Source organism: Colossoma macropomum, unplaced genomic scaffold (genome assembly GCF_904425465.1).
Source record: "Colossoma macropomum unplaced genomic scaffold, Colossoma_macropomum, whole genome shotgun sequence".
In the NCBI taxonomy this organism is placed as follows: domain Eukaryota; kingdom Metazoa; phylum Chordata; class Actinopteri; order Characiformes; family Serrasalmidae; genus Colossoma; species Colossoma macropomum.
In genome coordinates this window covers 21,935,364-21,956,484 of record NW_023494794.1, presented here as the reverse complement: position 1 = coordinate 21,956,484, position 21,121 = coordinate 21,935,364, and the positions used below count along the sequence as shown (strand labels likewise).

General features: G+C 39.7%; 2 protein-coding genes across 5 annotated transcripts in view; one reads left to right on the top strand and one right to left on the bottom strand.

Annotated features, from left to right (window-relative positions):
* Positions 1 to 4,943, top strand: part of mcc (MCC regulator of WNT signaling pathway) — a 168,001-nt gene extending 163,058 nt beyond the window's left edge. For both annotated transcript variants that reach the window (XM_036580590.1, XM_036580591.1), the window contains 2 exons: positions 1,324 to 1,446; positions 4,201 to 4,943. In XM_036580590.1, coding sequence (XP_036436483.1) covers positions 1,324 to 1,446; positions 4,201 to 4,381 — 304 coding nt within the window. In that variant the 3' untranslated portion in view covers positions 4,382 to 4,943. The remainder of the gene's footprint in view (positions 1 to 1,323; positions 1,447 to 4,200) is intronic.
* Positions 4,944 to 12,768: 7,825 nt separating this feature from the next.
* The window catches only part of ppp1cc (protein phosphatase 1, catalytic subunit, gamma isozyme), a 28,391-nt gene continuing 20,038 nt past the window's right edge, over positions 12,769 to 21,121 (bottom strand). For all 3 annotated transcript variants that reach the window (XM_036580587.1, XM_036580588.1, XM_036580586.1), the window contains exons 4-7: positions 20,462 to 20,566; positions 19,755 to 19,978; positions 17,970 to 18,104; positions 12,769 to 14,347 (exon numbers count right to left, since the gene is read on the bottom strand). In XM_036580587.1, the coding sequence (XP_036436480.1) occupies positions 14,258 to 14,347; positions 17,970 to 18,104; positions 19,755 to 19,978; positions 20,462 to 20,566 (554 nt within the window). In that variant the 3' untranslated portion in view covers positions 12,769 to 14,257. The remainder of the gene's footprint in view (positions 14,348 to 17,969; positions 18,105 to 19,754; positions 19,979 to 20,461; positions 20,567 to 21,121) is intronic.

Here is a 21,121-nt window from a genome sequence, read left to right as displayed (position 1 = left end):
ACTAGCTCCACCTTTACGTTCTGGCTCGACACGTTTGGGTAGGGTAACCAAATTCAGTACAAGTGTTCAGGTACAGTACGGTTCTCTTGCAGGTGGAAAAATGTAAATGTGTGCAATGTAAACTACTATTCCACACATGAGAGCCTGTTTGGTCAGACATGAAATTAATTGTACCCAATTAAATCTTGTCAGACTTTTTTTGTCAGAAAACATTGACAGGTGACAGCTTCTTTTTAGAACACCGAGCCTTTTTTTTCCCAGCCTGTCGCAATGGCTGGGCTACTACAACATGGCTTTACTGTTGTGATGATAGTAAAAAAACACTGATAACAATGATGACTATGAAAAAAATGAAAAAACGAGAAAGTTCAGAATCGAGTGGAAGAAGAAGCAGTTTGTGTGGCTGGAATATGCTTTTGAGAAGGATGTCAGTTGTCAGTTTCTATGGCAGGCACACGCCACACCTTCATTCCCTACTGTGAGTAACTCGTTTACACAATATGCGTGGCCACGGCTTTCAGCACAAGAACTGTTACTGTGCGATGATCTTCAGCTTCTGGTGGCCTGAGTGGCCAGAGCAAATCTGTCTGCCCCATTACAAGTAAAATTTTTGGATCCACTTAATTTTAGATACTCTTAAAGACAGTTTGATCTAGGATGCAAATTTAGACAAATTCTTTTCACCAATAACTGACTGTCATCACAACTGGCAAACCTAAATTAAGGATGTATCCTATAAAAATGTTAGTTATTCTTTGCTGAAAGCTGATTGGCTGAGCCATGTCTGAAGTCGTATTAGCACACACATCAACTGAATTCTGTATTAATGCATTGAGGTATTCATAAGTGTTCCTTATAAGGATGGTAGGACATAGTACTGAGAGCTGGGGCCAGGCATCAGCATGCATGTGAGGTAAATTGCCCAAAACTGTATTAAACATACTTTACATAAGGACCCAGTTGTTTAAACCAACTACATTCATGATTATATGACCAAAAATGTTGCTAAAGGTTTTATATTCTTAGGTCCTAAAGTTATATTTAGCTGTAAAGTTTTTTTTTTTTAACTGCATTTCTCAAACAATTGTTTGTTTAATCATTTTCGTCCCTAGATTGTTCTAAACGCTTATTCTTAAATACTTGAAATTAGAAATTGATGTCTGTGTTTAAGGTTTTTTACAAAACAAACTGAATTTAAAAAAATGTTTTTTTAAAGTGACTCCCAAAAAGTCATTTTCAGCAGGCTGTAAGTGTTCAGGATGTACGCTGAGGCCTGCAGTGGGGATTCCATTGACCACTCTGTCTCTGGATTTTTGTTTTCAGGGAGAAGAAGCTGAAGAGTCGTGTGCAGGAGCTGGTGGCAGCGCTGGAGCGACTGACCAAGAGCAGTGAGGTCCGACACCAGCAGAGCGCAGAGTTCGTCAACGACCTCAAACGAGCCAACAGGTGACAAACAAGCCACACACCGCTCATAACTGCCCTCGCATGGGCGGAGCTTACTTTATGGGCCTAGTGAGAAAGCCTGGGTGAAGTGTACGTTAACCAAATACATAACAATGTAAACAATTGCAGTACATTTCCCTTGTTTAAAGTTAGCTAGCTTGCTATTGTGATAGACTCCTAGCTAAGCAAGGACTTTTCTGCTTAACATACTCAAATCCTGCACGCTCACTGTCCAGTGAGTCCAGTGAGCACCCTGTACTGAAGCTGCCGCTTGTGCAGTCACTATGGTTCCACAGTAAGGATGCCCCCTAGTGGTGAGCTTGTAAAGCCTGCAATGCATCCACATAAGCCACCCTTCTGCTGGATTTATGGCTCTAATCAGACAACGCAGCAGTGTTCATTTTGTCTTTGTGTGTGTGCTGTCAGCATGTGTGTGTTTATAATGACGAGCAGCCCTCGGGGGACGCTGGGGGACGTTGGGGAACGTCGCTCTGTTTGTGGTTAACAGGCTAAAGGTAATGAATGCTGTGAGTGGGTGATCAGGGCTGTGCTGCGTTTAGTAAAGTGCTGCCTCGTGTGACTGAGACATTGAACATTTTAAGGAATTGGCTCTCATGATTTGATGAACTGGATCCATTCATTCCTGCCACAAGCAGAGCCGGAGAGCAAAACCAAGACAAATGACTTTAAATCCTGCTTTACGTTTGTATATTCAAGCATGCTGCCAATATCTTATGGGAGTAGATCTTACTGTTCTTAATCCTACACAACAATAAACAAGGCAATGAGTATAGTGAAATTTTATACACACATATATATATATATATATATATATATATATATATATATATATATAATATTCACTGCTATGTCATGATTAAACCAGTGATTTAGTTACAGTCTTATGCAGAATTTTTTATTTTTCGGTTTTTTCCCAAATTGTTAAACTTAGTAAATAAATAGAACTTGTGCACTAGAAGGTCAACAAAACATGTAATTTGACCTGGGATGTTTAACCTCTGCATACGCTGTAGCTCTATAGCTATGTGTAAATTAACAAACCGATAAAACAGATGCTTAGGCAATTCCTGCCCGCACACAGGCACACACAGATGTTTTTAGTTTGCTACAGTTACACAGAATGATGTGTGAAGTCAAGCAAATTCAAACATTTTCTTCTGAGAGTGTAAAACTTTTCTAGCTGCCAGAATTTAGGCTAATTGACACAATTGACGCAGCAAACATTACACTGGCAAACTCTTTAAAGTGATAATTCTATAAATACCAGTTTACATTCTGGGGCCGTATTACAGAAACTTCTTAAGTCTGAAATCTTATCTGTTTAGTCACCATGACAACTTTAGTTAGGACTGAATTTAGGACAGAAGCTATTACAGAATAACAGATCTTAACTTCATAATCTTATCATTAACTCCAGATAAGAAAACAGTATTACAGAAACATCCTAACTAGACTGAATTTCCTAAATTCTGTTCTAACTTTAAGATAAACCCCAGAGCTTCTTAACTTCTGTTTTAACCATCTGTTTCTATTGTTTTATACAGTAACAGGCAGCATAGTTTACTATAAGTAGAATAATGATGTTACATTTATCCACATTAAAAAACGGTGCTTTGACTGATGATATTCTTCCAGTTTATTGCGCTTCAGTTTTGTTTGACTTATTATCAGTAATGGTAGTTAATGTTAGCTGCCTGGCTAACTAACTTATTTTGATTACGTGTTTATGTTTCAGCTGTGTGCGCATGGTCAGTTGCTAGGTAACAGACATGACAGTTGATAGTCGACTTCGATCGCGTAGTTTAAGATTTCCTAACTCGAAATATGCTGTAAGATAAGATTCCTAAATCAAGATAAGTTTTGCTTCTGTAGTGCAAATTTGTATAAAATCTTATCTTGACCTGTCAGATCTTAAGATAGGAAGTTTCTGTCGTATGGCCTCAGTGGTCACGTACTAGTGCTTGATGACTTTGTCCTCAGTCAAAAGAGTGAGAAATTGTTCTATAATACTGCTTATACTGCAGTGTGAGAATTTACAACTGGTCAGACCCAGCCTGAGCTCAATACGCACCACTCCAGTCATTATTAGGAGGAGCTTTTGTTGCTTTTGTAAGACCTATGTATATTTTTTTATTTTATTTTTTTTTAACAGCATTTAAAAATTCCTGTTACTCTCTATATTGTGTGAACAGTATATGATGATTAGATCAATAGAAATAGTCCAAAATGTTCACATTACATTAATAGAATGCTAAGAATCTTTGGGAATCGTGGGCCAATGCTGATATCTAATATTTTTCATGTAATGCCGATACCACATAAATGGTTCTAAAATATAGAAAATGAGAGTAAATCCACCTGGATTAGCATTGCAGAGAAATAGAACATGTATTTGAGGATTACAAATGCAGTAAAATGAATAAAATGCAGATATTTAGCACAGCAGTGCACCATCACCTAAACATTCTGCTTCTCCACAGTACAATAAATGCATCATCAAATATGAAATATCAGTCAAATCTAAACATCGGATGTGGGAACTTTTTTTAAGCGAGTATCTGCCAAGCCTGATGTGAAATCTGATATCATTGTGCACCCCCATCTAAAAAGTTACCATTACAGAGATCAAAGGGTTCCTGTGCAAAAAAATTAGGTCAAGCTGAACAGGAACTAAGCAGTAATCTATAGCAGATGGTCCTGATTCCTTTGTCTGTGTGTTTGTGTTTGTGTTCACAGTAACCTGGTAGCAGCGTATGAGAAGGCTAAGAAGAAGCACCAGAATAAGCTGAAGAAGCTGGAGTCGCAGATGATGGCCATGGTGGAGAGACACGAGACGCAGGTGCGCATGCTCAAACAGCGCATCGCTCTGCTTGAGGAGGAAACGTCCCGGCCGCACACCAACGAGACCTCCCTCTGATACACACGTACACCCATGAGACCGTGCTCTGATACAACTCTGACCCAAAATCACACTCACAGCTTTGGTTAGGACCTCCAGTTGACCAGTTGTCCATGCTTCCACCACAGATACCTTCTTCAGCAGGTTGGACAAGCTTCCCAGGACGTTGACAGAAATCCGATGTAGTCCGATTCACGAGAAACTGCGGCAAAGAGGCACTAAGTAGCGTTGAGTTTAGAGTTTAAGATGCTACGCTGTCAAGCTGGAGTATGTTATTGTAATTAAGCCACAAGACGGCGAATTTGCCATCATGCTAATGTTAGCATAAAAAAAACAAACGTGTATATAAGAGAAAGTTTTTTTTCCATTTAAAAAGCAGCACATCTTGTTATTTCTATACGAGTGACGAAATGAGCTTCATCGGAATATATTTATTACTTTCAGTAATTCATTACTGTCATTTTCATAGTGTGACATGAAAATCATCTGATTTACACAGAGTGAATGCAGTTTTCAGCTTTCATCACCAACATCCAACCAGTTACTATACATATATATATATATATATATATATATATATATATATATATATATATATGAAAATATATATAGTGTAACCTTGCATTCACACCAGCAGCGACTTTTCGCCTCTTGTCACCCAGATCACTGGCCGCTCATCGCCTGTGGCTGTTTCTGAACTCTGAACTGACGCCAAGCACAAAACAGAAACATTCCCACTAAAAATTAAAACCCTGGTCAGAAATCGCCTTTGTTCTTATTTTTATTTAATCCCCGTGTCTGTGCAGTCAGTATGTGAGGAAAATAGTATTTGTTCCTTGCAGTGACTGCCTATTTGCGGCAAAAGCACCGTCGCCATTATTCCACCTCTACTTAGAACAGTTATCTAGGAACCAAAAATGGAGCGCATCATTTCCCAGTGGCAGAGATGAAGTGCGCACTGCGCTGCTCAGTGCTCAGTTCCTATTGGTAATCGCCATATGGCTTTGCTCCTTATTTGCATGAAGTTAAACTCTGCTCAACTTTGTCACGTTACTGACTCCGCCCACTTCGTGTCGTCAATGTTCGCTCTGCTCTCATTGAAAATGAATGACCTCCGGCCGCTTTGTAGCATCGCGTCGCTGCTGGTGTGAATGCAGGGTAAGATTCAACTCCTCCATGATTGTAGCCTCTCACTCTTATTCATACAGCTTGTGGATTCTTGTTATAATGGAGGCTCTTGAGGAGAACTGAAGCTTTCCACTGTGCTGTTCCTTTTGTTAGTTTGCTACTCGTTGATTTATCTATAGGTCTACAACGAGCTCTGTCCAGCGTAGTCTGAGGAAAGTGCTAAAGGTTTCGCTTTAAAACTCATTTAAAGGCTGAATCTGAACGAGTGGGCACCAGTTGAGCGCACAGCAGCTGGGCTTCAGCCTGGAACTACAGAACAGTCGTAGGTGTCAATGTTCTGTAAAGCTTGTCCAACCCAGCAACAGTTGCTACGAAAGGATGCATTTCTGGGCGGAGAATGGATAGATCAGTTGATTCAGCTGGAGACTTCCAGATTCACAGAGGGTCCATGGCCACAAGCTGTCCATCTTCAGGTGGAGAAGCACTGCCACAATTTACTGAATATGGTGACCACGTCAGAAGCTTCTCAGAGACGGCGGGTTCTACACATAACCAGAATCTGTTCTGTATATCCAGTACCGAACCAATGAGGAGCCACAAGTAAGTCAAAAGGACCAATAACATTGGATTGTGGTCCCATCCCTTATGACGTTGTATCCAGTGACACCTTTCAGTCCTTCAGGGCACATACAAGACTGAGCCCATGCTGTAACCTGATTGGCTGGAACACTCGCCTTGGTGGCATTGATGGACGTCAGTCAATGCTGGAGATGTTACATGGAGGGTTTCTCTGCCGAGCGTTGTTTGGAGACCTAAATGAAAACCTGTGCGGGCATTGTTGAACATAGTGCCTCCAGCGTTGTCCAGTATTTCAGTGAACATTTGAATAGTTTACTATCTCGTTTTACAGTATTGGACTGCAAACTCTTTCAGGCTTCCAAAATTTGTGAAATGTTTGGAGGAAACTTTCAGGAAATTCATCACACAAATCGTCTTCTCTACATTATTCAACCATCTTAAAATGTGTCTTCTAGGACGTCCCACACACAGACTGGGATTGAGGATATGATAAAGACGTTAGTCATAATAACCAGTCTGGACTAACCAGTCATAACCAGTCATTGTGGAGAAACAGTTCTTCCTGATTTCTGCATGGTGATCTAGTCTGTAGTGAAACCTCTCCTCAGAGTCATTTGTGTGCATGAACGAGTCACAACCAGTTCACACAGACGTTTTCCTCGTCCATCAATCAGCGTAGAAAACACAGCACCATAATAACATGAGATCATACGGGCCTGTATACTCATTTCTGACGAGCGTGTTTATAGAAGCTGAGCCAGAGGTTATCGCAGTTCAAACACAGCTAGTTTCTGTCTTTTCAGTGGAACAACTATGGTACAGTAGATTAACCAAAAATGTAAAAAGCTGTAGGCGCCACATTCAGTGTGCTGTAAGGAGGCACCGATACAGGAAATGTGGGCCGATGCCGATATACGATGTTTTACATGTACATACAGTACTGTGCAAAAGTAAGAGACCACCCTTGATTTATTTAATTTCTAGTCGAAATGGTTATTTACTACAACTAATCCGTTTTCACTGTCATAATTGTTCAGCATTTAATGTGTCCACTCTTTGCCTTTATTACGGCTTCTGTTATTTTCAGTTGACTAACTTTGTTTTACAAAGAAATCTGCTGGGATATTTTTCCACACCTCCAAAGTTCAGTCTTAGAAGTTGGTTGTATTTTCTGCATCTCATGATCCAGTTAAGCCCAAACACAGTCATGTTAAGGTCTGGACTCTGGGGTGGTCAGTCGATTGTTCTGACATCACCAGCAGCTTCTTTGTTAGATTTGCAAGTTTCTTTCTTTTCTCAGCGAGGTTCTTCTTGACAGCTACACATCCTTTCAGACCCACAGCGCTGAGTTGTCTTCTCACAGTGGAAGGATGGACAGAAACACCTGTGGATGTTTTCAGATCTGAAGCAGCTTGATTTTCTCCTCTCTCTCAAAGATGAAAGCTTTAAGTGCTGTTTATCTGATGGGGGCAGTTTTGGTGTCTAACAGGTCTTCCAGGTGGTTGTTAGGAGCCCCGTTTTCACTACAGCTTTTAATCATTTTTTGAACTCCACTTTTGGAAACTCCTGTTTTTTCACTTATTTTGCTCTGACTTTCTCCTTCCTTAAGCAAACGGATTATCTTAAATCTCATCTCCTCAAAAATATCTCCTGAAAAAGGAATAACATTCTGGCCATTTTGACTTTGTCATTAAATAAATGAAGGGTCTCTAACTTTTGCACAGTTCTATATCTTCCAGATGCCAATGCTGAGACATAAACATTTACAAAAAATAGAAGTTGGGATTAAATCCACCTGGATTATCATTATAGAGAAATCTAGTGTTTATTACTGTAGGATTACAAATACAGTAAAATCAATAAAATACAGACACTGCAGTGCAACATTACAGCATCACCTAAACATTCTGCTGTTCTGGTGAACAAAAAATACGTTCAGACTGGTTTGAAATACCAGTCAAAACTGTCCACTGCTGATACTGATACGATTCTGCTGTCATCTTACATCCCTAATATCTAGTGAGTGGACAGGGTAGGGGTCACTTAGGTGTGCTAATTTAGAGAAATCAGTAATAATAGTTCCCATTAAAGTTGTAATAGTATGCACATAAGCATACGCAATACAGAAGAATGTGATTAATATTCAAAAAGCAATATATCTGTGTTTGACTCAGTGTCGCTGAAGTAGAGATACAAGTTCCTGTGCAGCTGTGTTCGTTGGTGTTAGTTGGTGAACAGCAATAAACGTTTTCATAGTCCACACAGAAACCACACATTACCAGCACTGCTCACACTGTACTACATACTATAAACTGATCTGTGCTCCACCCACAAATGCATAGTTTTAGTAGTTGTTTTTAAGACGGTCAGGCTTTACAGAACGCTGACAGAATCCCACTCAGTCTAACGAATGTAGTAGTTTAGATTCACGAGGTAATGTCGAGATTCCAGTTTAAAGGCTGGACTGTGTGGAAGCTCAGCGGCTCCCAAGCTTTTGCAACTTGAGGCCCACTGAAGCTTTCATGGCCCACAAACAGTTTCAAATACAACGACATAAAAACTATAAAATAGAATAATCAGTGTAGCTTATTGAATTCCATTCAACTCTATAATCACGCAACATAAAAAACACTAAACACTGTCTAAAAAATCAATGAAGGATAAATTACGTGATCAAAACGAGAAAAGTTGTACATTGACCTGCACTGAAAATGTAAACATAGCTAGATATGTTGGTCAGCTCCTGCATCTCATCAGGCCAAATCTGAGCTTGACTTGAATGTTTATGTTTTGCATATAATTATCATAAGAATAGTATTTGCCACTTTTGTTCGGTTAAATGTCTGTATATTGCAGACACCAATACCCCCCAGCAGTACCACCACAGCCCACAGGCTGAAAAACTGAAATATTATCTAGAATAATAAAGTAATAATAAATAAATAAATCATTTTGATAAAAAAAACTAGAATCTCCTCACAGGATCACTTTTCACAACCATACAAAATAATATTTCTACAGAGCCCTTCTGGTGACGTCCCGTATAAATAAACATACTGCGTGGCCACGATTCAGTAAGTTGTAGGAACGAGATAATTAAGTCGTGGCCACAACTTGGTAAGGTGTGGGAATGGGAAAATTAAGCCTTGGCCACAGCTTAGTAAGGCATGATCTCATTTCCACGCCTTAATGTCACCAGCTGGGCTCTGTACGTTTCAAATTTATAGCACGCTGAATTTTTAAACTCCTATTAGAACATTGTGTAAAGCTGCAACAGCAGCAGGAAGAGCGTGAAGAGGTCAGTCGGCCATCTCTGCTCTGCTTAACAAGCCGGACAGACGGTCAGTTTCTCCTATTTCAGACAGATTGTGACTGAATGGCGACTGTGAAGATCCCGTTTCCTGATGTAGAATGTAACGACCAGAGTAGTCGGTGGGCCGCAGGGCCTCATTTACAGCCCAGGAGATTCTGCTTAACCATATCTTGAGGGGTGTTTAGCAGTTCTTCACTCAAACATGCAATAATGCCTCAGTTATTCATATGCAACAGTTACATTTTCTGACTAGCATTTAGATTTTAATGAGGATTGTGTGTCTGTTGGTCAGTGAAATAGTTACACTTAGGATTCCACACAGAGTTCAAGACCCATCTTGGAGTGAAAGTGCTGACGTAGGATCAGTTTTTACCCCTAATATTCTGTACATTTTAGCTCTTTTTCCATCTTAAGTCCTTCATGACTTCAACGTGTCTGAAGGGAATAAGAACTTTATCACGAACAGTGTTTTACTGTGCGCTGTGAGCGTCCAGACCGGTCACAGCTTCAGAAAACATTTGGTCAAAAATAGTGTGAATCTTTAACCGCGTCATCATTGACTCAGCAGTGCATTCTTTATAATTGCAAATGGGATATATAGCAGTGAAATCATGATGATGTTCCCTTTCCATATCGTTTTTCCCTGTTAGGAACCGCTGCTCTAATAAAATGAGTAAGGGGGTAGAGGTGGTCCTAGATCAGCACCTTATTCCGAGCTGCTCTGACTCTCAGCAGCGCTCTTCATGCACACAAATCCCACAGAACTCCGAAACATGTCTGCTCCTCCTGGACTGCAGAAGCACTTTTTCCTCGCACCGCTGGACCACATCACCACATTGCCTTCTGACAGACTTGCGTTTGTTTCTTTTCCTGTAAAGAGCTGAACCTCCTCAGCGGCTGCTCCTGTGCTTCCACAACACAGTGAAAACTCCCTCGGAAACCCAGAAGATGCTGCAGTCAGAAATGTTGCTGTTTACACAGTCTACAAAGTGTTCCCCCTTTTTAGGAATGTGAGTCAAAGATTTGTGTAAAAAGCCCCAAAATGGTCCAAATATAAAAGAGGTCACAATTTCTAGACCCTGAAACACTTTTTATCTGTCATTGGCTTCCGTTTCTAGTGACGCTGTTGAAAACAGAAAAGCTAATAAGGAAGATGTGTGAAAGACAAAGCTCATCTGTTGGTATTGGTACAGTACTGCATTAGCCATGTTACTCCAAACTAGTCCAGTGACTGATGCTGATGCTGGCGGTCGTAGTTTGCTTTCTGAAAAACAGAACTCAAGGGGCGGCCAATTTTCTGCTGATGTTTTATGAGAAAATATACTACTCTGTGATTGGCTCACATCGAGCAGAGACCGATTTGCATAAAGGGTCCATGTTGAAATTGTTAAAACACAGTAATATAAGCAGCAACTGAGCTTCTTGTTAGGTTTCTGGCTGTATTGCTGGGTTTAGCCAAGCTAAGAAGTGCTTTAAGTGCTGATGGCTTTACTGCACAGAGCTCTAAAGGCCAGAGCACAGAGCCAGTCAGCTTGATACCATAGCATAGAATAAGAATTGACAAGACAAGCAACTCTGTGAGAACGCGGAAAACGTTCTAGAGCAGTGTGAATAGGGAGGACATTCTAGAACAGTGTGAATAGGGAGGACATTCTAGAACAGTGTGACTAGGTGGAATGACTTTCTAGAACAGTGCAATTTGAGAAGAGCATTGCAGAACATTGAATAGGTGGAATGACATTCTAGAACAGTGTGAATAGGTGGAATGACATTCTAGAACAGCGTGAATAGGTGGAATGACATTCTAGAACTGTGTGAATAGGTGGAATGACATTCTAGAACTGTGTGACTAGGTGGAATGACATTCTAGAACAGCGTGAATAGGTGGAATGACATTCTAGAACTGTGTGAATAGGTGGAATGACATTCTAGAACTGTGTGACTAGGTGGAATGACATTCTAGAACAGTGTGAATAGGTGGAATGACATTCTAGAACAGTGTGAATAGGTGGAATGACATCCTATAAAAGTGTAGTTTGAGAAGAGCATTCTAGAACAGTGTAATTTCAGAATATTCTAGAAGAGTAGGACATTGAAGAACATTGAGAATAGGTGGGAGGACATTCTAGAACACTGAAAGCAGGGGAGAGAACGTGCTGCGGTTGAATGGCACCATTTCTTTTAGTTGGCTCGGTGCTCTGGCCTTGAGGCAGCTCTCCACAGGCTGTCGAGATGCCTCAAAACAAAGTCCACCGTTTCAGTTCCGAGTCTTAGTGTACAGGCAACTCCACTGAACACAATGTGCTGGAGGGACGTGGGTGGGTTTGGGAGCTGTACCTAATTTGCACAGATCTGTTTTTTGAATCAAATCTTTGCAATCATTTTTTTTTATTTTAATACAGAATGTATTTGTTTATATAATAAAGAAATAAAGCAATTTAAATGTACATGCGGTGCAGTGATCTCAATCAAAAAATGCAGTTTATTGCTGACCAATAGAGTCCTGACCAATGATATTTGTGTAGGGATGGTGCAGCTGATGTTCAAAGGAAGTCATCATTGAGCGCTTGGGAAAAGCAGGGAGTATAAATCTGGGATTGAAGTAGAAGAAATGCAGAAATGCAAAGGAAATGGTTGGTTTTGAACAGTGGAGAAAATTTTTGTGTGTGTGTATACTTTATATCTATCTATCTATATACATACATTATATATATATATTCTCTCTCTATAATATATATATATATATATATATATATATACACACACACATAAAAATACCCATTAAGCAGCAGTGGTCATGCTACCAAGCAGTTTGTTTTGTTTGCACACTTTACTCCTGATAGTTCACTGCAAGGTTTGTTTTTTACTGGCTGCATCAGACTCTGTAAATGTCTGGTTAACATTTAACATTGTTTAAGGCTCCCTTTGGTGTAACTAACAGAAGAAAACACCTCGACAAGCCATCATGTTTGTAAGACATTCTTTTAACCGTGTAGCAGAATGTCTGGGCTCCTTAACTGCATCAATGCTAACAATTATTTGACAGCACAATATATTTAGAAAATACTGTGATATTAAATGGTATCAGTATTTCTGTTAATCACAGGTGCCAGGTTCTCTGTGTCAGCTGATCAAGAAAAGTTGTACAGACACTAAGCTTGTTCAACACCTGTAGATAGTGTTTTTTAACTAAAACCCTCAGGAAAACTCAGTAGATGCTGCCCTTTTACCTCGATTTCAGACACGCTTGCTCAAACCAATTCTTCAGCTTTCATTGGAAGAAACAGCAGAGTACTCTCAAATCAGTGCAAAAGGGCACAATTCCCCCTGTAGCGCTGCAGAAACATTTCTGAAGAAGAAAAACAGTAACAGACTGGAGACTGGAGACTGTGTTGCCCCCCCTTCCCCTTGAATTTATTTAGCAAGTATTACAATTCTTTATAATGTGGAAAAATTGTGAGTTATTGCCAAGACTGAACAAAACTTTCTGGATATATACAGTGGGTTTGGGTGACACGTAAGATGAACTATCTTCCAAACAAAGCGAAAAAGCTGAAGTCAAAAGTTATCAATATACCTGATGTTAAGCTACATTATCTGACATGCCAAGAACCTGCATGCCCTGAGAAAAAGTGAAGGCCTGTCTGTATCCTACACGTCTACACCTAAATGCATGCAACAAAAAGTCTTTATGAGAAACCGAGATCTTCACATGCTCATATCTGATGCAGAAGCTTCTGGAGCCGAAACGAGTAAATCTCATGTCAAGAAGAGAAAGAAAACAGTAAACAAGGCATCTTATTAAAAAAAGAAGTAAAACGATACTCAGATCAACAGAGATAGCACTGAAATCTGCTGTTTGTTTCATCTTGATATAATCTGTTTCATAAAATGCTCACATACATTCACACACACTCACACACACACACACACACACACACACACACACACACACACACACACACACACACACACACACACACACACACACACACACACACAAAATATCCAGTTGAATCTGCACATAACCTTTCATACAGTGCTACAGATCAATATATTTCATGGAGGGTGCTTTCATGGTGTGTTTTTTTTTTTCCTGCAAGAAGAATAAAAAAAAAGAAAAAAGAAAAACATTAAAAGAAAATAAAATCGTAATATAATCCTAAAACATTTTTTAAAAATGTAATCTGATGGGACAGCAAATCTCATGGCACATTCACTGAATAAAATGCTGAACAAAGCTAGAGTGAAAATCAATCTCACTGCTGGAGAGATGCCGTTTGCTCCATATTAAAGTAATTACATTTTACATCTTATTTGTTCACAGTGGTTTAAATGACTATCTGGGGAGCAAAATAATAACAACAATAATAATAATAATAATAATAATAATAATCGCACCATAACATTGCACCATAACTTAAGTGTGGTGGAGTGCTTCCACAGATGTAAGGTAAAGGTCTTCCCTGTATTAACTGGTGCGAAAGAGGAGGTGATGCTGCTGCCGACTAATGAAGTGGGAGACTCAAATGTGCATCCTGAAGAATTCAAGGTCACAAAAAGCCATTTTAGTCTCAAAAGCCGAGAAAACAACAAAGATAATGGAAAAGAGCAGAGTGCTCCCTGTTCCCGCTTCCTCTCAGGGCAGCCGTCTTCCTTGGTGGCTGTGAAAACGGGGAGGGAGCACAAAAACGGGGCGAAAAAAGTAGGACAACTAAAAAAGGAACTTGAACACAAAAAAACTAAACAAAACGGTCGACAGTGTTGAGGTGAGTCCACGTGACCACTATGTCAGAGAACAGCAACTCTGAAGCTGTGACGGATGAAAACCACATGATAAAAGTCCACAATGGCCACTGGACTGCTAGTGCTCCTCATTTCTTCGCCTGCTTGGTGACCATGTTCCGCGGTGGAGTCACTGGACGGCTTGAGTTGGGCTTCTTCTTCTCCGCTGGTTTTAAAATCTGCGAGGGCAACAAAGAAAGGCAAAAGAATTTGAGCTTGCTGGCTTGTATTTTTACCAGACGTTTGGATAAACAATTCTACTGGACTTTCTCATTAAAAAGACATGAAACAGCTAGATGGGTTCAAAAAGATTATATATGTTCTTTACAGCAAAAGATACAAATGTACAAAATGTGCCATAACTTTTGCACAGACCACAGTCTACGTTCTATTTTATTTCCAGTAAAAACAGTAATTATGCATTAAAATGTACAGAAGTGTGTTCTCCATAGAGGATGTATTACCTTCATTCAGAAAATCAACAAAACAATTTGGCCAGGCGCTCTACACTTCACATATGACTTTAGTGACTTCACAGCACATGCATAAGCACTGAATAACATATTTATAAAGCAATACTTAAATATTTACGAACAGCTTAAGCCAGTATTTGCAAAAGTGTTCCATTTATAACACTTACGGACAGAGTTTGTACACTTTTTAAAACAGTGGAATTCCATGAATTTTCCATGACATAAAATGAAAGTTTCACGCCAAACGTTTAACACAGCGCCGTCACACATACCAGTACTGACATACCGATACTGACATACCACTTCCTGTTTCAGTGATACATGTGATAGGTAAGGACCATATAGTTATATGCACTTTACTCGTGGTACGCAGTCCTTAATTTACATTTAACTCGTTTGCTTAAATTCTATAAAAATGAGGAAACTCAGGAAGAACGATTTCTTTATTAATGTTAAACTTCAACATCACCTGATAACATGATACTGTGATCTGTTTGAAAATACCCTGATATTTCATTTTATCAGTAACTGCCCAGCACAAATTTAACACAGACAGCTGTTATGAGAGGAAAAAAAAACCTACATTATCTAAATATTAATTTAATATTTAAATATTATTAGCTAGTAAGTCAAATCGCTGTTTAAATGGAATGACTGCGAGTGAAATTGAAATCTGACCCATGTACAGATTTCTGCACCAGGTTTAACACTCTGACCTCAGAGAACTGATCAGTGATTTCACTCAATGTATTAACGTTTCATAATTTCAGAGCTCATATGATCAGTTTCGACTCCTCCGGCTCTCCATATTCTCATGTGCAAACATGTCCATTGGTTTTGTTTGTGGAAAGCGTCTTTTCAAAACACAAATCAGACGCACATCATGATTAGGTGGATACGGTTATTCATTTCATTACAATTAGCTCAAATCAAATGAGTTAACACTAACAGACACCTATTTAGCCAGTGAAATGAGTGATCTAGTTTAAGTTCAATTTGGGAAGGTAATGGATTTATCAGGCTACTGGAGTTTCTAAGCGATTTTATTCCTGTCCAAACTGGCAACGTCACTGACTTCTGATGCAATTTTACAGCATTTAAGCGAGGGATCTAACGAGAGACAGTTCAGTACCCAGAGTACAACAAAGACTATAAAATCAAATCAGTGAGAGAACCTCAGCAGTTAGCTCATCATTTCTTAATGAAGCTGTGAGGTAGGTTTAGCTGCTGTGGTGCAGACCGAGTGCCGTGACTCGCTGTGTCTTGGTGTGAGAAGCAGCGGTGGTGTGTTTTTCCTCTCACATTTGGCTTGTTGATTCATCTTCTCCACGTCTTTCACAACACGCACATCCTGAATGTTACACCTAAGCTAGCCGAGATTCATATTACTGACGTGAGTAAAGCTAGTCTACGTGCAGATGCATTAGTCGGGTGTTTTTTCCAATCTGGACTCTTCAGTGCTTCAAATGTGATGAGATGACGAACTGGATGGGGGAAAAGTCCAGGAAATTCCTTGATTTTTCCAGCACTTATTATTTTCCATGACTTTTCCAGGCCTGGAAAATCACCTTTCTGTATTCCATGACTTTTCCAGGATTTTACATACTAACCCTGTATGTAGCAGCATTCAAATGTAATGTAATTTATGAAGTAGATGCCTAGTTTAAAACAGTTATCAGTTCTGAGATGTCTTCAATACAAATAATCATATTATCTAATAATCTAACTAAAAACTCACACAGTACTTTTACTTTTGATACTTAAGCACTTTTAAAAGCAAACACTCGTACTTGTGTACAAATGTAGGGGGCTGCACCTATCAAATATTTCGATCTTTGAATATTCTAGCAAATACTATCTTGAATATTTAAACGTCCTATAAGGATCAAAAAAGCCAAAGCTTCTCACATTAATGACTACATGGGAAAAAAAAGTCATCACTGATAAACAATTACTGTGATAAAATGCGAATATGAGGGATCCTGCCCAATCTAGCAACCCTGAGCTGGTTGCTCTGTCTGAATGGGTCAGTGCTGAAAACAAATTTTAGGTCAAATCAGTCAGCGAATGAGGGGTGAATGTGATTTAGATTCTACATGACCAAGTTTTAGAAACCACTTACAAACCGCTTTGCACGTGAGTATGTACAAAACTATGTACTGGACAACCAGCTCACTCGTTTATTCTCATCTGAATGAATGCTAGCCAGCAATCCAGAGCAGTAGAAAAAGCATGTGGACTGCACTGGGCCATTAAAACATTAGCAAACAAAGCTGAAGTTCTTATTACCCAGTTTATTATTCAAATTCTCCGTTTCACCTTAAACGGTGCAAGTGCCATAATATAACTGCTGCACCATCCAATGTGCAACAAAACTACTGTAAAAGAAGCTGGCGAACAGAAAATCTAACTTCAGCCTCGTCATTATCGCCCCATATTAGAGCTGCAAAGCAGGCGGTTAGGAACAGTCTCTCCTCTGATCACTGCCAAAATATCACAGTGTGCTCTAGACAGGAAAGGACTGATGCGAAAAAGGGAAAACATGAGTCACTGTTTTTGCAGACTCTCTTGCTCTCTTTAGAAGGGCTGCTACTCGTGACTTCTTGTTTCCTGTCAAACCGATAAAAACTGATGCACTGATGCGCATATCTTCATAAAAGCAGCTAAATTTCAGCTATTCTGACTTTTTTTGTAATATTTTAAATGAACCATTAGAATTGACTTTAGCACCACTGATATTTACATATGAAAAGATATGCATGAGAATTATCACTACGTTTTGAAGGTATCTAAAGTTTTAATGGAACCGATAAATGGTTTTAAAAAAGGGAAAAAAAAAAACAAACAAAAAAAAGAATCAATGTCGCTTTTCTCAGAAAACGCACGTTATCTTGTGAACACTGACATAACCCATTCATAAATACTCAAGAATGGCTTTTTAAATGTTATTCAATTCTTTATGCATCAGAAAGTCTTTATGTAGTCAGCCTTCAAATGAAGCACCATGAAAGAGCCAAGCAGGTCAAATCTTTAAGAAATGCAAACTTAAATTCTTTACCTTTAAAGTTATTTTCAAACTGCAACACAAAATTGAACATCTGATCAAGTGGTTTTGTGCTCTGTACTTTCAGCCACTTGAAGCCTTGGCTTATTATTCAGTTATTAATCTTAAGGCTTATTATTCATCAGCTACTATGAAAAAAATCACTACTATGAAACTAATGTGTGAGTTCTGCTGTTACGAGTGTGAGAAACTGAAGTGTGGACCCATCTGCAGATTCAATGCGGTTTACCACAAGTGAAGCTCATTTCTCAGAACATTCTGTACCTGAAAAGAGCACATAAGTGTCTCGTCTACGCTCATCATGGCCCCCGCATTGTCAAACTCGCCACAGTAGTTCGGCGCAGAAAAAAGCGTGACCAGCTGCCTCTTGGCAAAGAACTCATAGCCGTCCTCCACCACCTAGAAGAGAGGAAGACACACAATATGGATGTGATCAGAAAGGCTGAAGAGAAAGTACCAAATCTGGAACAGGTTTGCACAATATATCATTTGTTAACTGTTAATGCAGCATCAGCTTTTGCAGTACTGAAGGCTGCGACATGCAAACAAGCACTCATTTTATTGTATCCTGTGAAAATTAAGCACAACCAAAGATTTCCCAGATGATTTTCAGTCGGTGTTCTGATTACAAATCACGTGATCCAATAAATCTAATATTTCTGGCCAAATTATGCAGGCCAATATTTAACCATGCCACATCACTGATTCACTAATGCACTTTTAAAATATCACAATTCTCATTCGAAGGAATAGAAATGCAACATCAGAACTGTGTGTGATTCGCAGTAAGAGTAAGCCTGGAGAAACTTGGCAAAGGAGTGGTGCTTGTAGATGATTGTCTCACAAAGATCATTATTTACAGCACCTACGCAGGCAGAAGGAAAAACCCACATGCTTTGTGCTCAGTGACTGATGTGTAAAATAAAACAGCAACTGCGTGTTTGTTCCGTACACCCTCAATAAAACAGACGCACGGACGTTGGTCGAAAGCTGGCATTTGTGCGTCACTGTGTGAGTGTGTGTACAGCTGTCCGCTTTGTCCAACAGGCTCTTGGCTTTGTCACGTTCACACTTCTGAAGACATGGAGGTGAACAAGAGCTGTTCTTGAAAAGCAGACTCATGGCTGCTCTCAATTCTCGGGCAGATTATATTTCAGTCTGAGTGGACACAGATAAGCACTCACTCCTACCTGCCATCTAAACAACAGACTGACACACAGAGAGGTCAACACAGATCAGGCAGAGTCTCTGACTCAGGTGAGATTATTCAGACCAGTGGTTAAGGTGTAATGATACTGGGTGAAAGAAACAACTACAATATATTAGATTTTCATGACATTTTTTTTACAATATATGAAAAACAAAATTGAGGGAAATGTTTACCTAGATTACCAACTGGAGCGAATAAGCTAAATGACTCGCGAGGCGGCTGTCAAAAAAGGTAGACCAATTCTGACATAACTAAGAATGACTTATCAATAAGGTCCTCACACCAGTGACACCCCACTATCATTATTAGTCTGGAATAAATTCTGCAACTGCAATAAGCTGTGCAGCATCTTAGCCATGCAGCTAAACTAGCAGCTGACTTCACTGCCTTATAAATATTACATGATTATGTTACTAACTAATTGGTCTGGAAGATACTGAGAGCTTTAAAACATTTTGACAGCCCTTGTCAGGTGTGTGAGCAGGGAATATGCACAGTACATGAGATCCTTGGCTTAAATCTCCATTCAGTTTTCTTCAGACTTCTTTTGAGCTCATTTAGAACCAAATCCCCAAATTAGACTTTAACCATCTGAGCAATAACCACAGAGCTTCTCTCAGATCAGAATGATGTCTACATCAGAGATCATCAGTTCCAGTCCTGAAGGGGCTGGAGTCCAGCACCGTTGGCTACTCCCTCATCAACGTATAAAGCAATTATAATGAAATATGTGGTGTTACTGAGCACTCTCCACAGTTCTCCAGTATTGATTTTTTTGTGATATGGGTCTACTTGCTCCATATCTAGCCAGAAAAACACTGCTAAAGCTAAGGTCTCACCTGGTGGGCCCTGCAGATGAGGTCCAGATCATGTTTGTGGAGGAACTTGGCCACAACTTCAGCTCCAAAGGTGAAGGAAACGCCCCGGTCATTCTCGCCCCAGCCTAGCACATCCTTATCTGGGTCAGACCACAGCAGATCACACAGAAGGCCCTGATCGGGCACGTCTGTGGGCCTCATGATCCGTCGAATCTGCTCCATGGACTGCAAGTCTGGAGACAAGCCTAAAGTACACAAAAAAGTGAGGGTTACTTAAACATATATACCATCTGTTTACAATGTCATTTTTTTCTTCATACTTTTTGTCTAAAACAACTGAAATAGTGACATTTCATGGCGAAAAGCTTAAAATTACATTTTCTTTCGAATTTTAGCAGATGCATTCATTAACAGATGTTTGTTTTTGCATTCTCTTTTAAAATGTTAATTTTTTTTTACAACAATTACTATTTCTATACAGTATTTGGTATACAGAAAGTGCAGTCTGATTATATAAACCTTTAATAGGCTCAAATTAAAGCTTGTTTATTTCACCTTAAATTTCCCTACAATTTCATAAGCATATCACGTGGCTGGTTTGCTGTTTTTGACTAGTGATGCACCTCCATGCAGAGGTTTTTCTGTGTTTTCGTTCTCTGTGCTATAGCGCTCTCCCTGTGCATTCAGGCTTTTCCCCTGTCATGGTGTTGCCAGGCAGTCACACCCACCTCCATGGCAACAGAAGATCTTCTCGTCCACGATGGCAGCGATGGGCAGGCAGTTGAAGCAGTCGGTGAATGTCTTCCAGAGCTTAATGTTGTATCGCCTTCGGCCTGGAAACATGGAGGGAAACATGCATCAGTTTTGTAATCAGTGCAAACATTTAGAGATTTTTTGTGTCTGTTTTCCTCCTGATTGTGTGGGCAGGGTGGGTGCAAAGGGAGCTCTTCTCTACAGAGACAGGGCTGCTTGCTAAAAATACTTTTCAACTCCCACATCACCCCAGTTCTACTCCTCTCTCTCACTCACAACCAACTGCAACAAAGCTCAATAATTCATCCCACCCAGAGCAGCCTTTGCCCAGCATCATGCATATCTGGCTCTAATGATGCTAAATCTCCCATATGTAGGTCAAATCGTCCAACACCTACTGTCATATTTAAAAGTCCCTAACAATCAAGCCATAACCAAACTGTAAATCTTTTAATGAGTGCATTCAACTGGATTCAACTGTCAATGTGAAATGTGTGCCATTTGGTGGATTATATAAAATCGAGGGTGCCATGGTCTGCCCTACTGTTCTGGGTCAGGATTAGTGAGTATGGTATACTCTCATATACAATTCCCCTGCCATACAATGCACTGCAGCACTGTGTCTACAGGGCTTT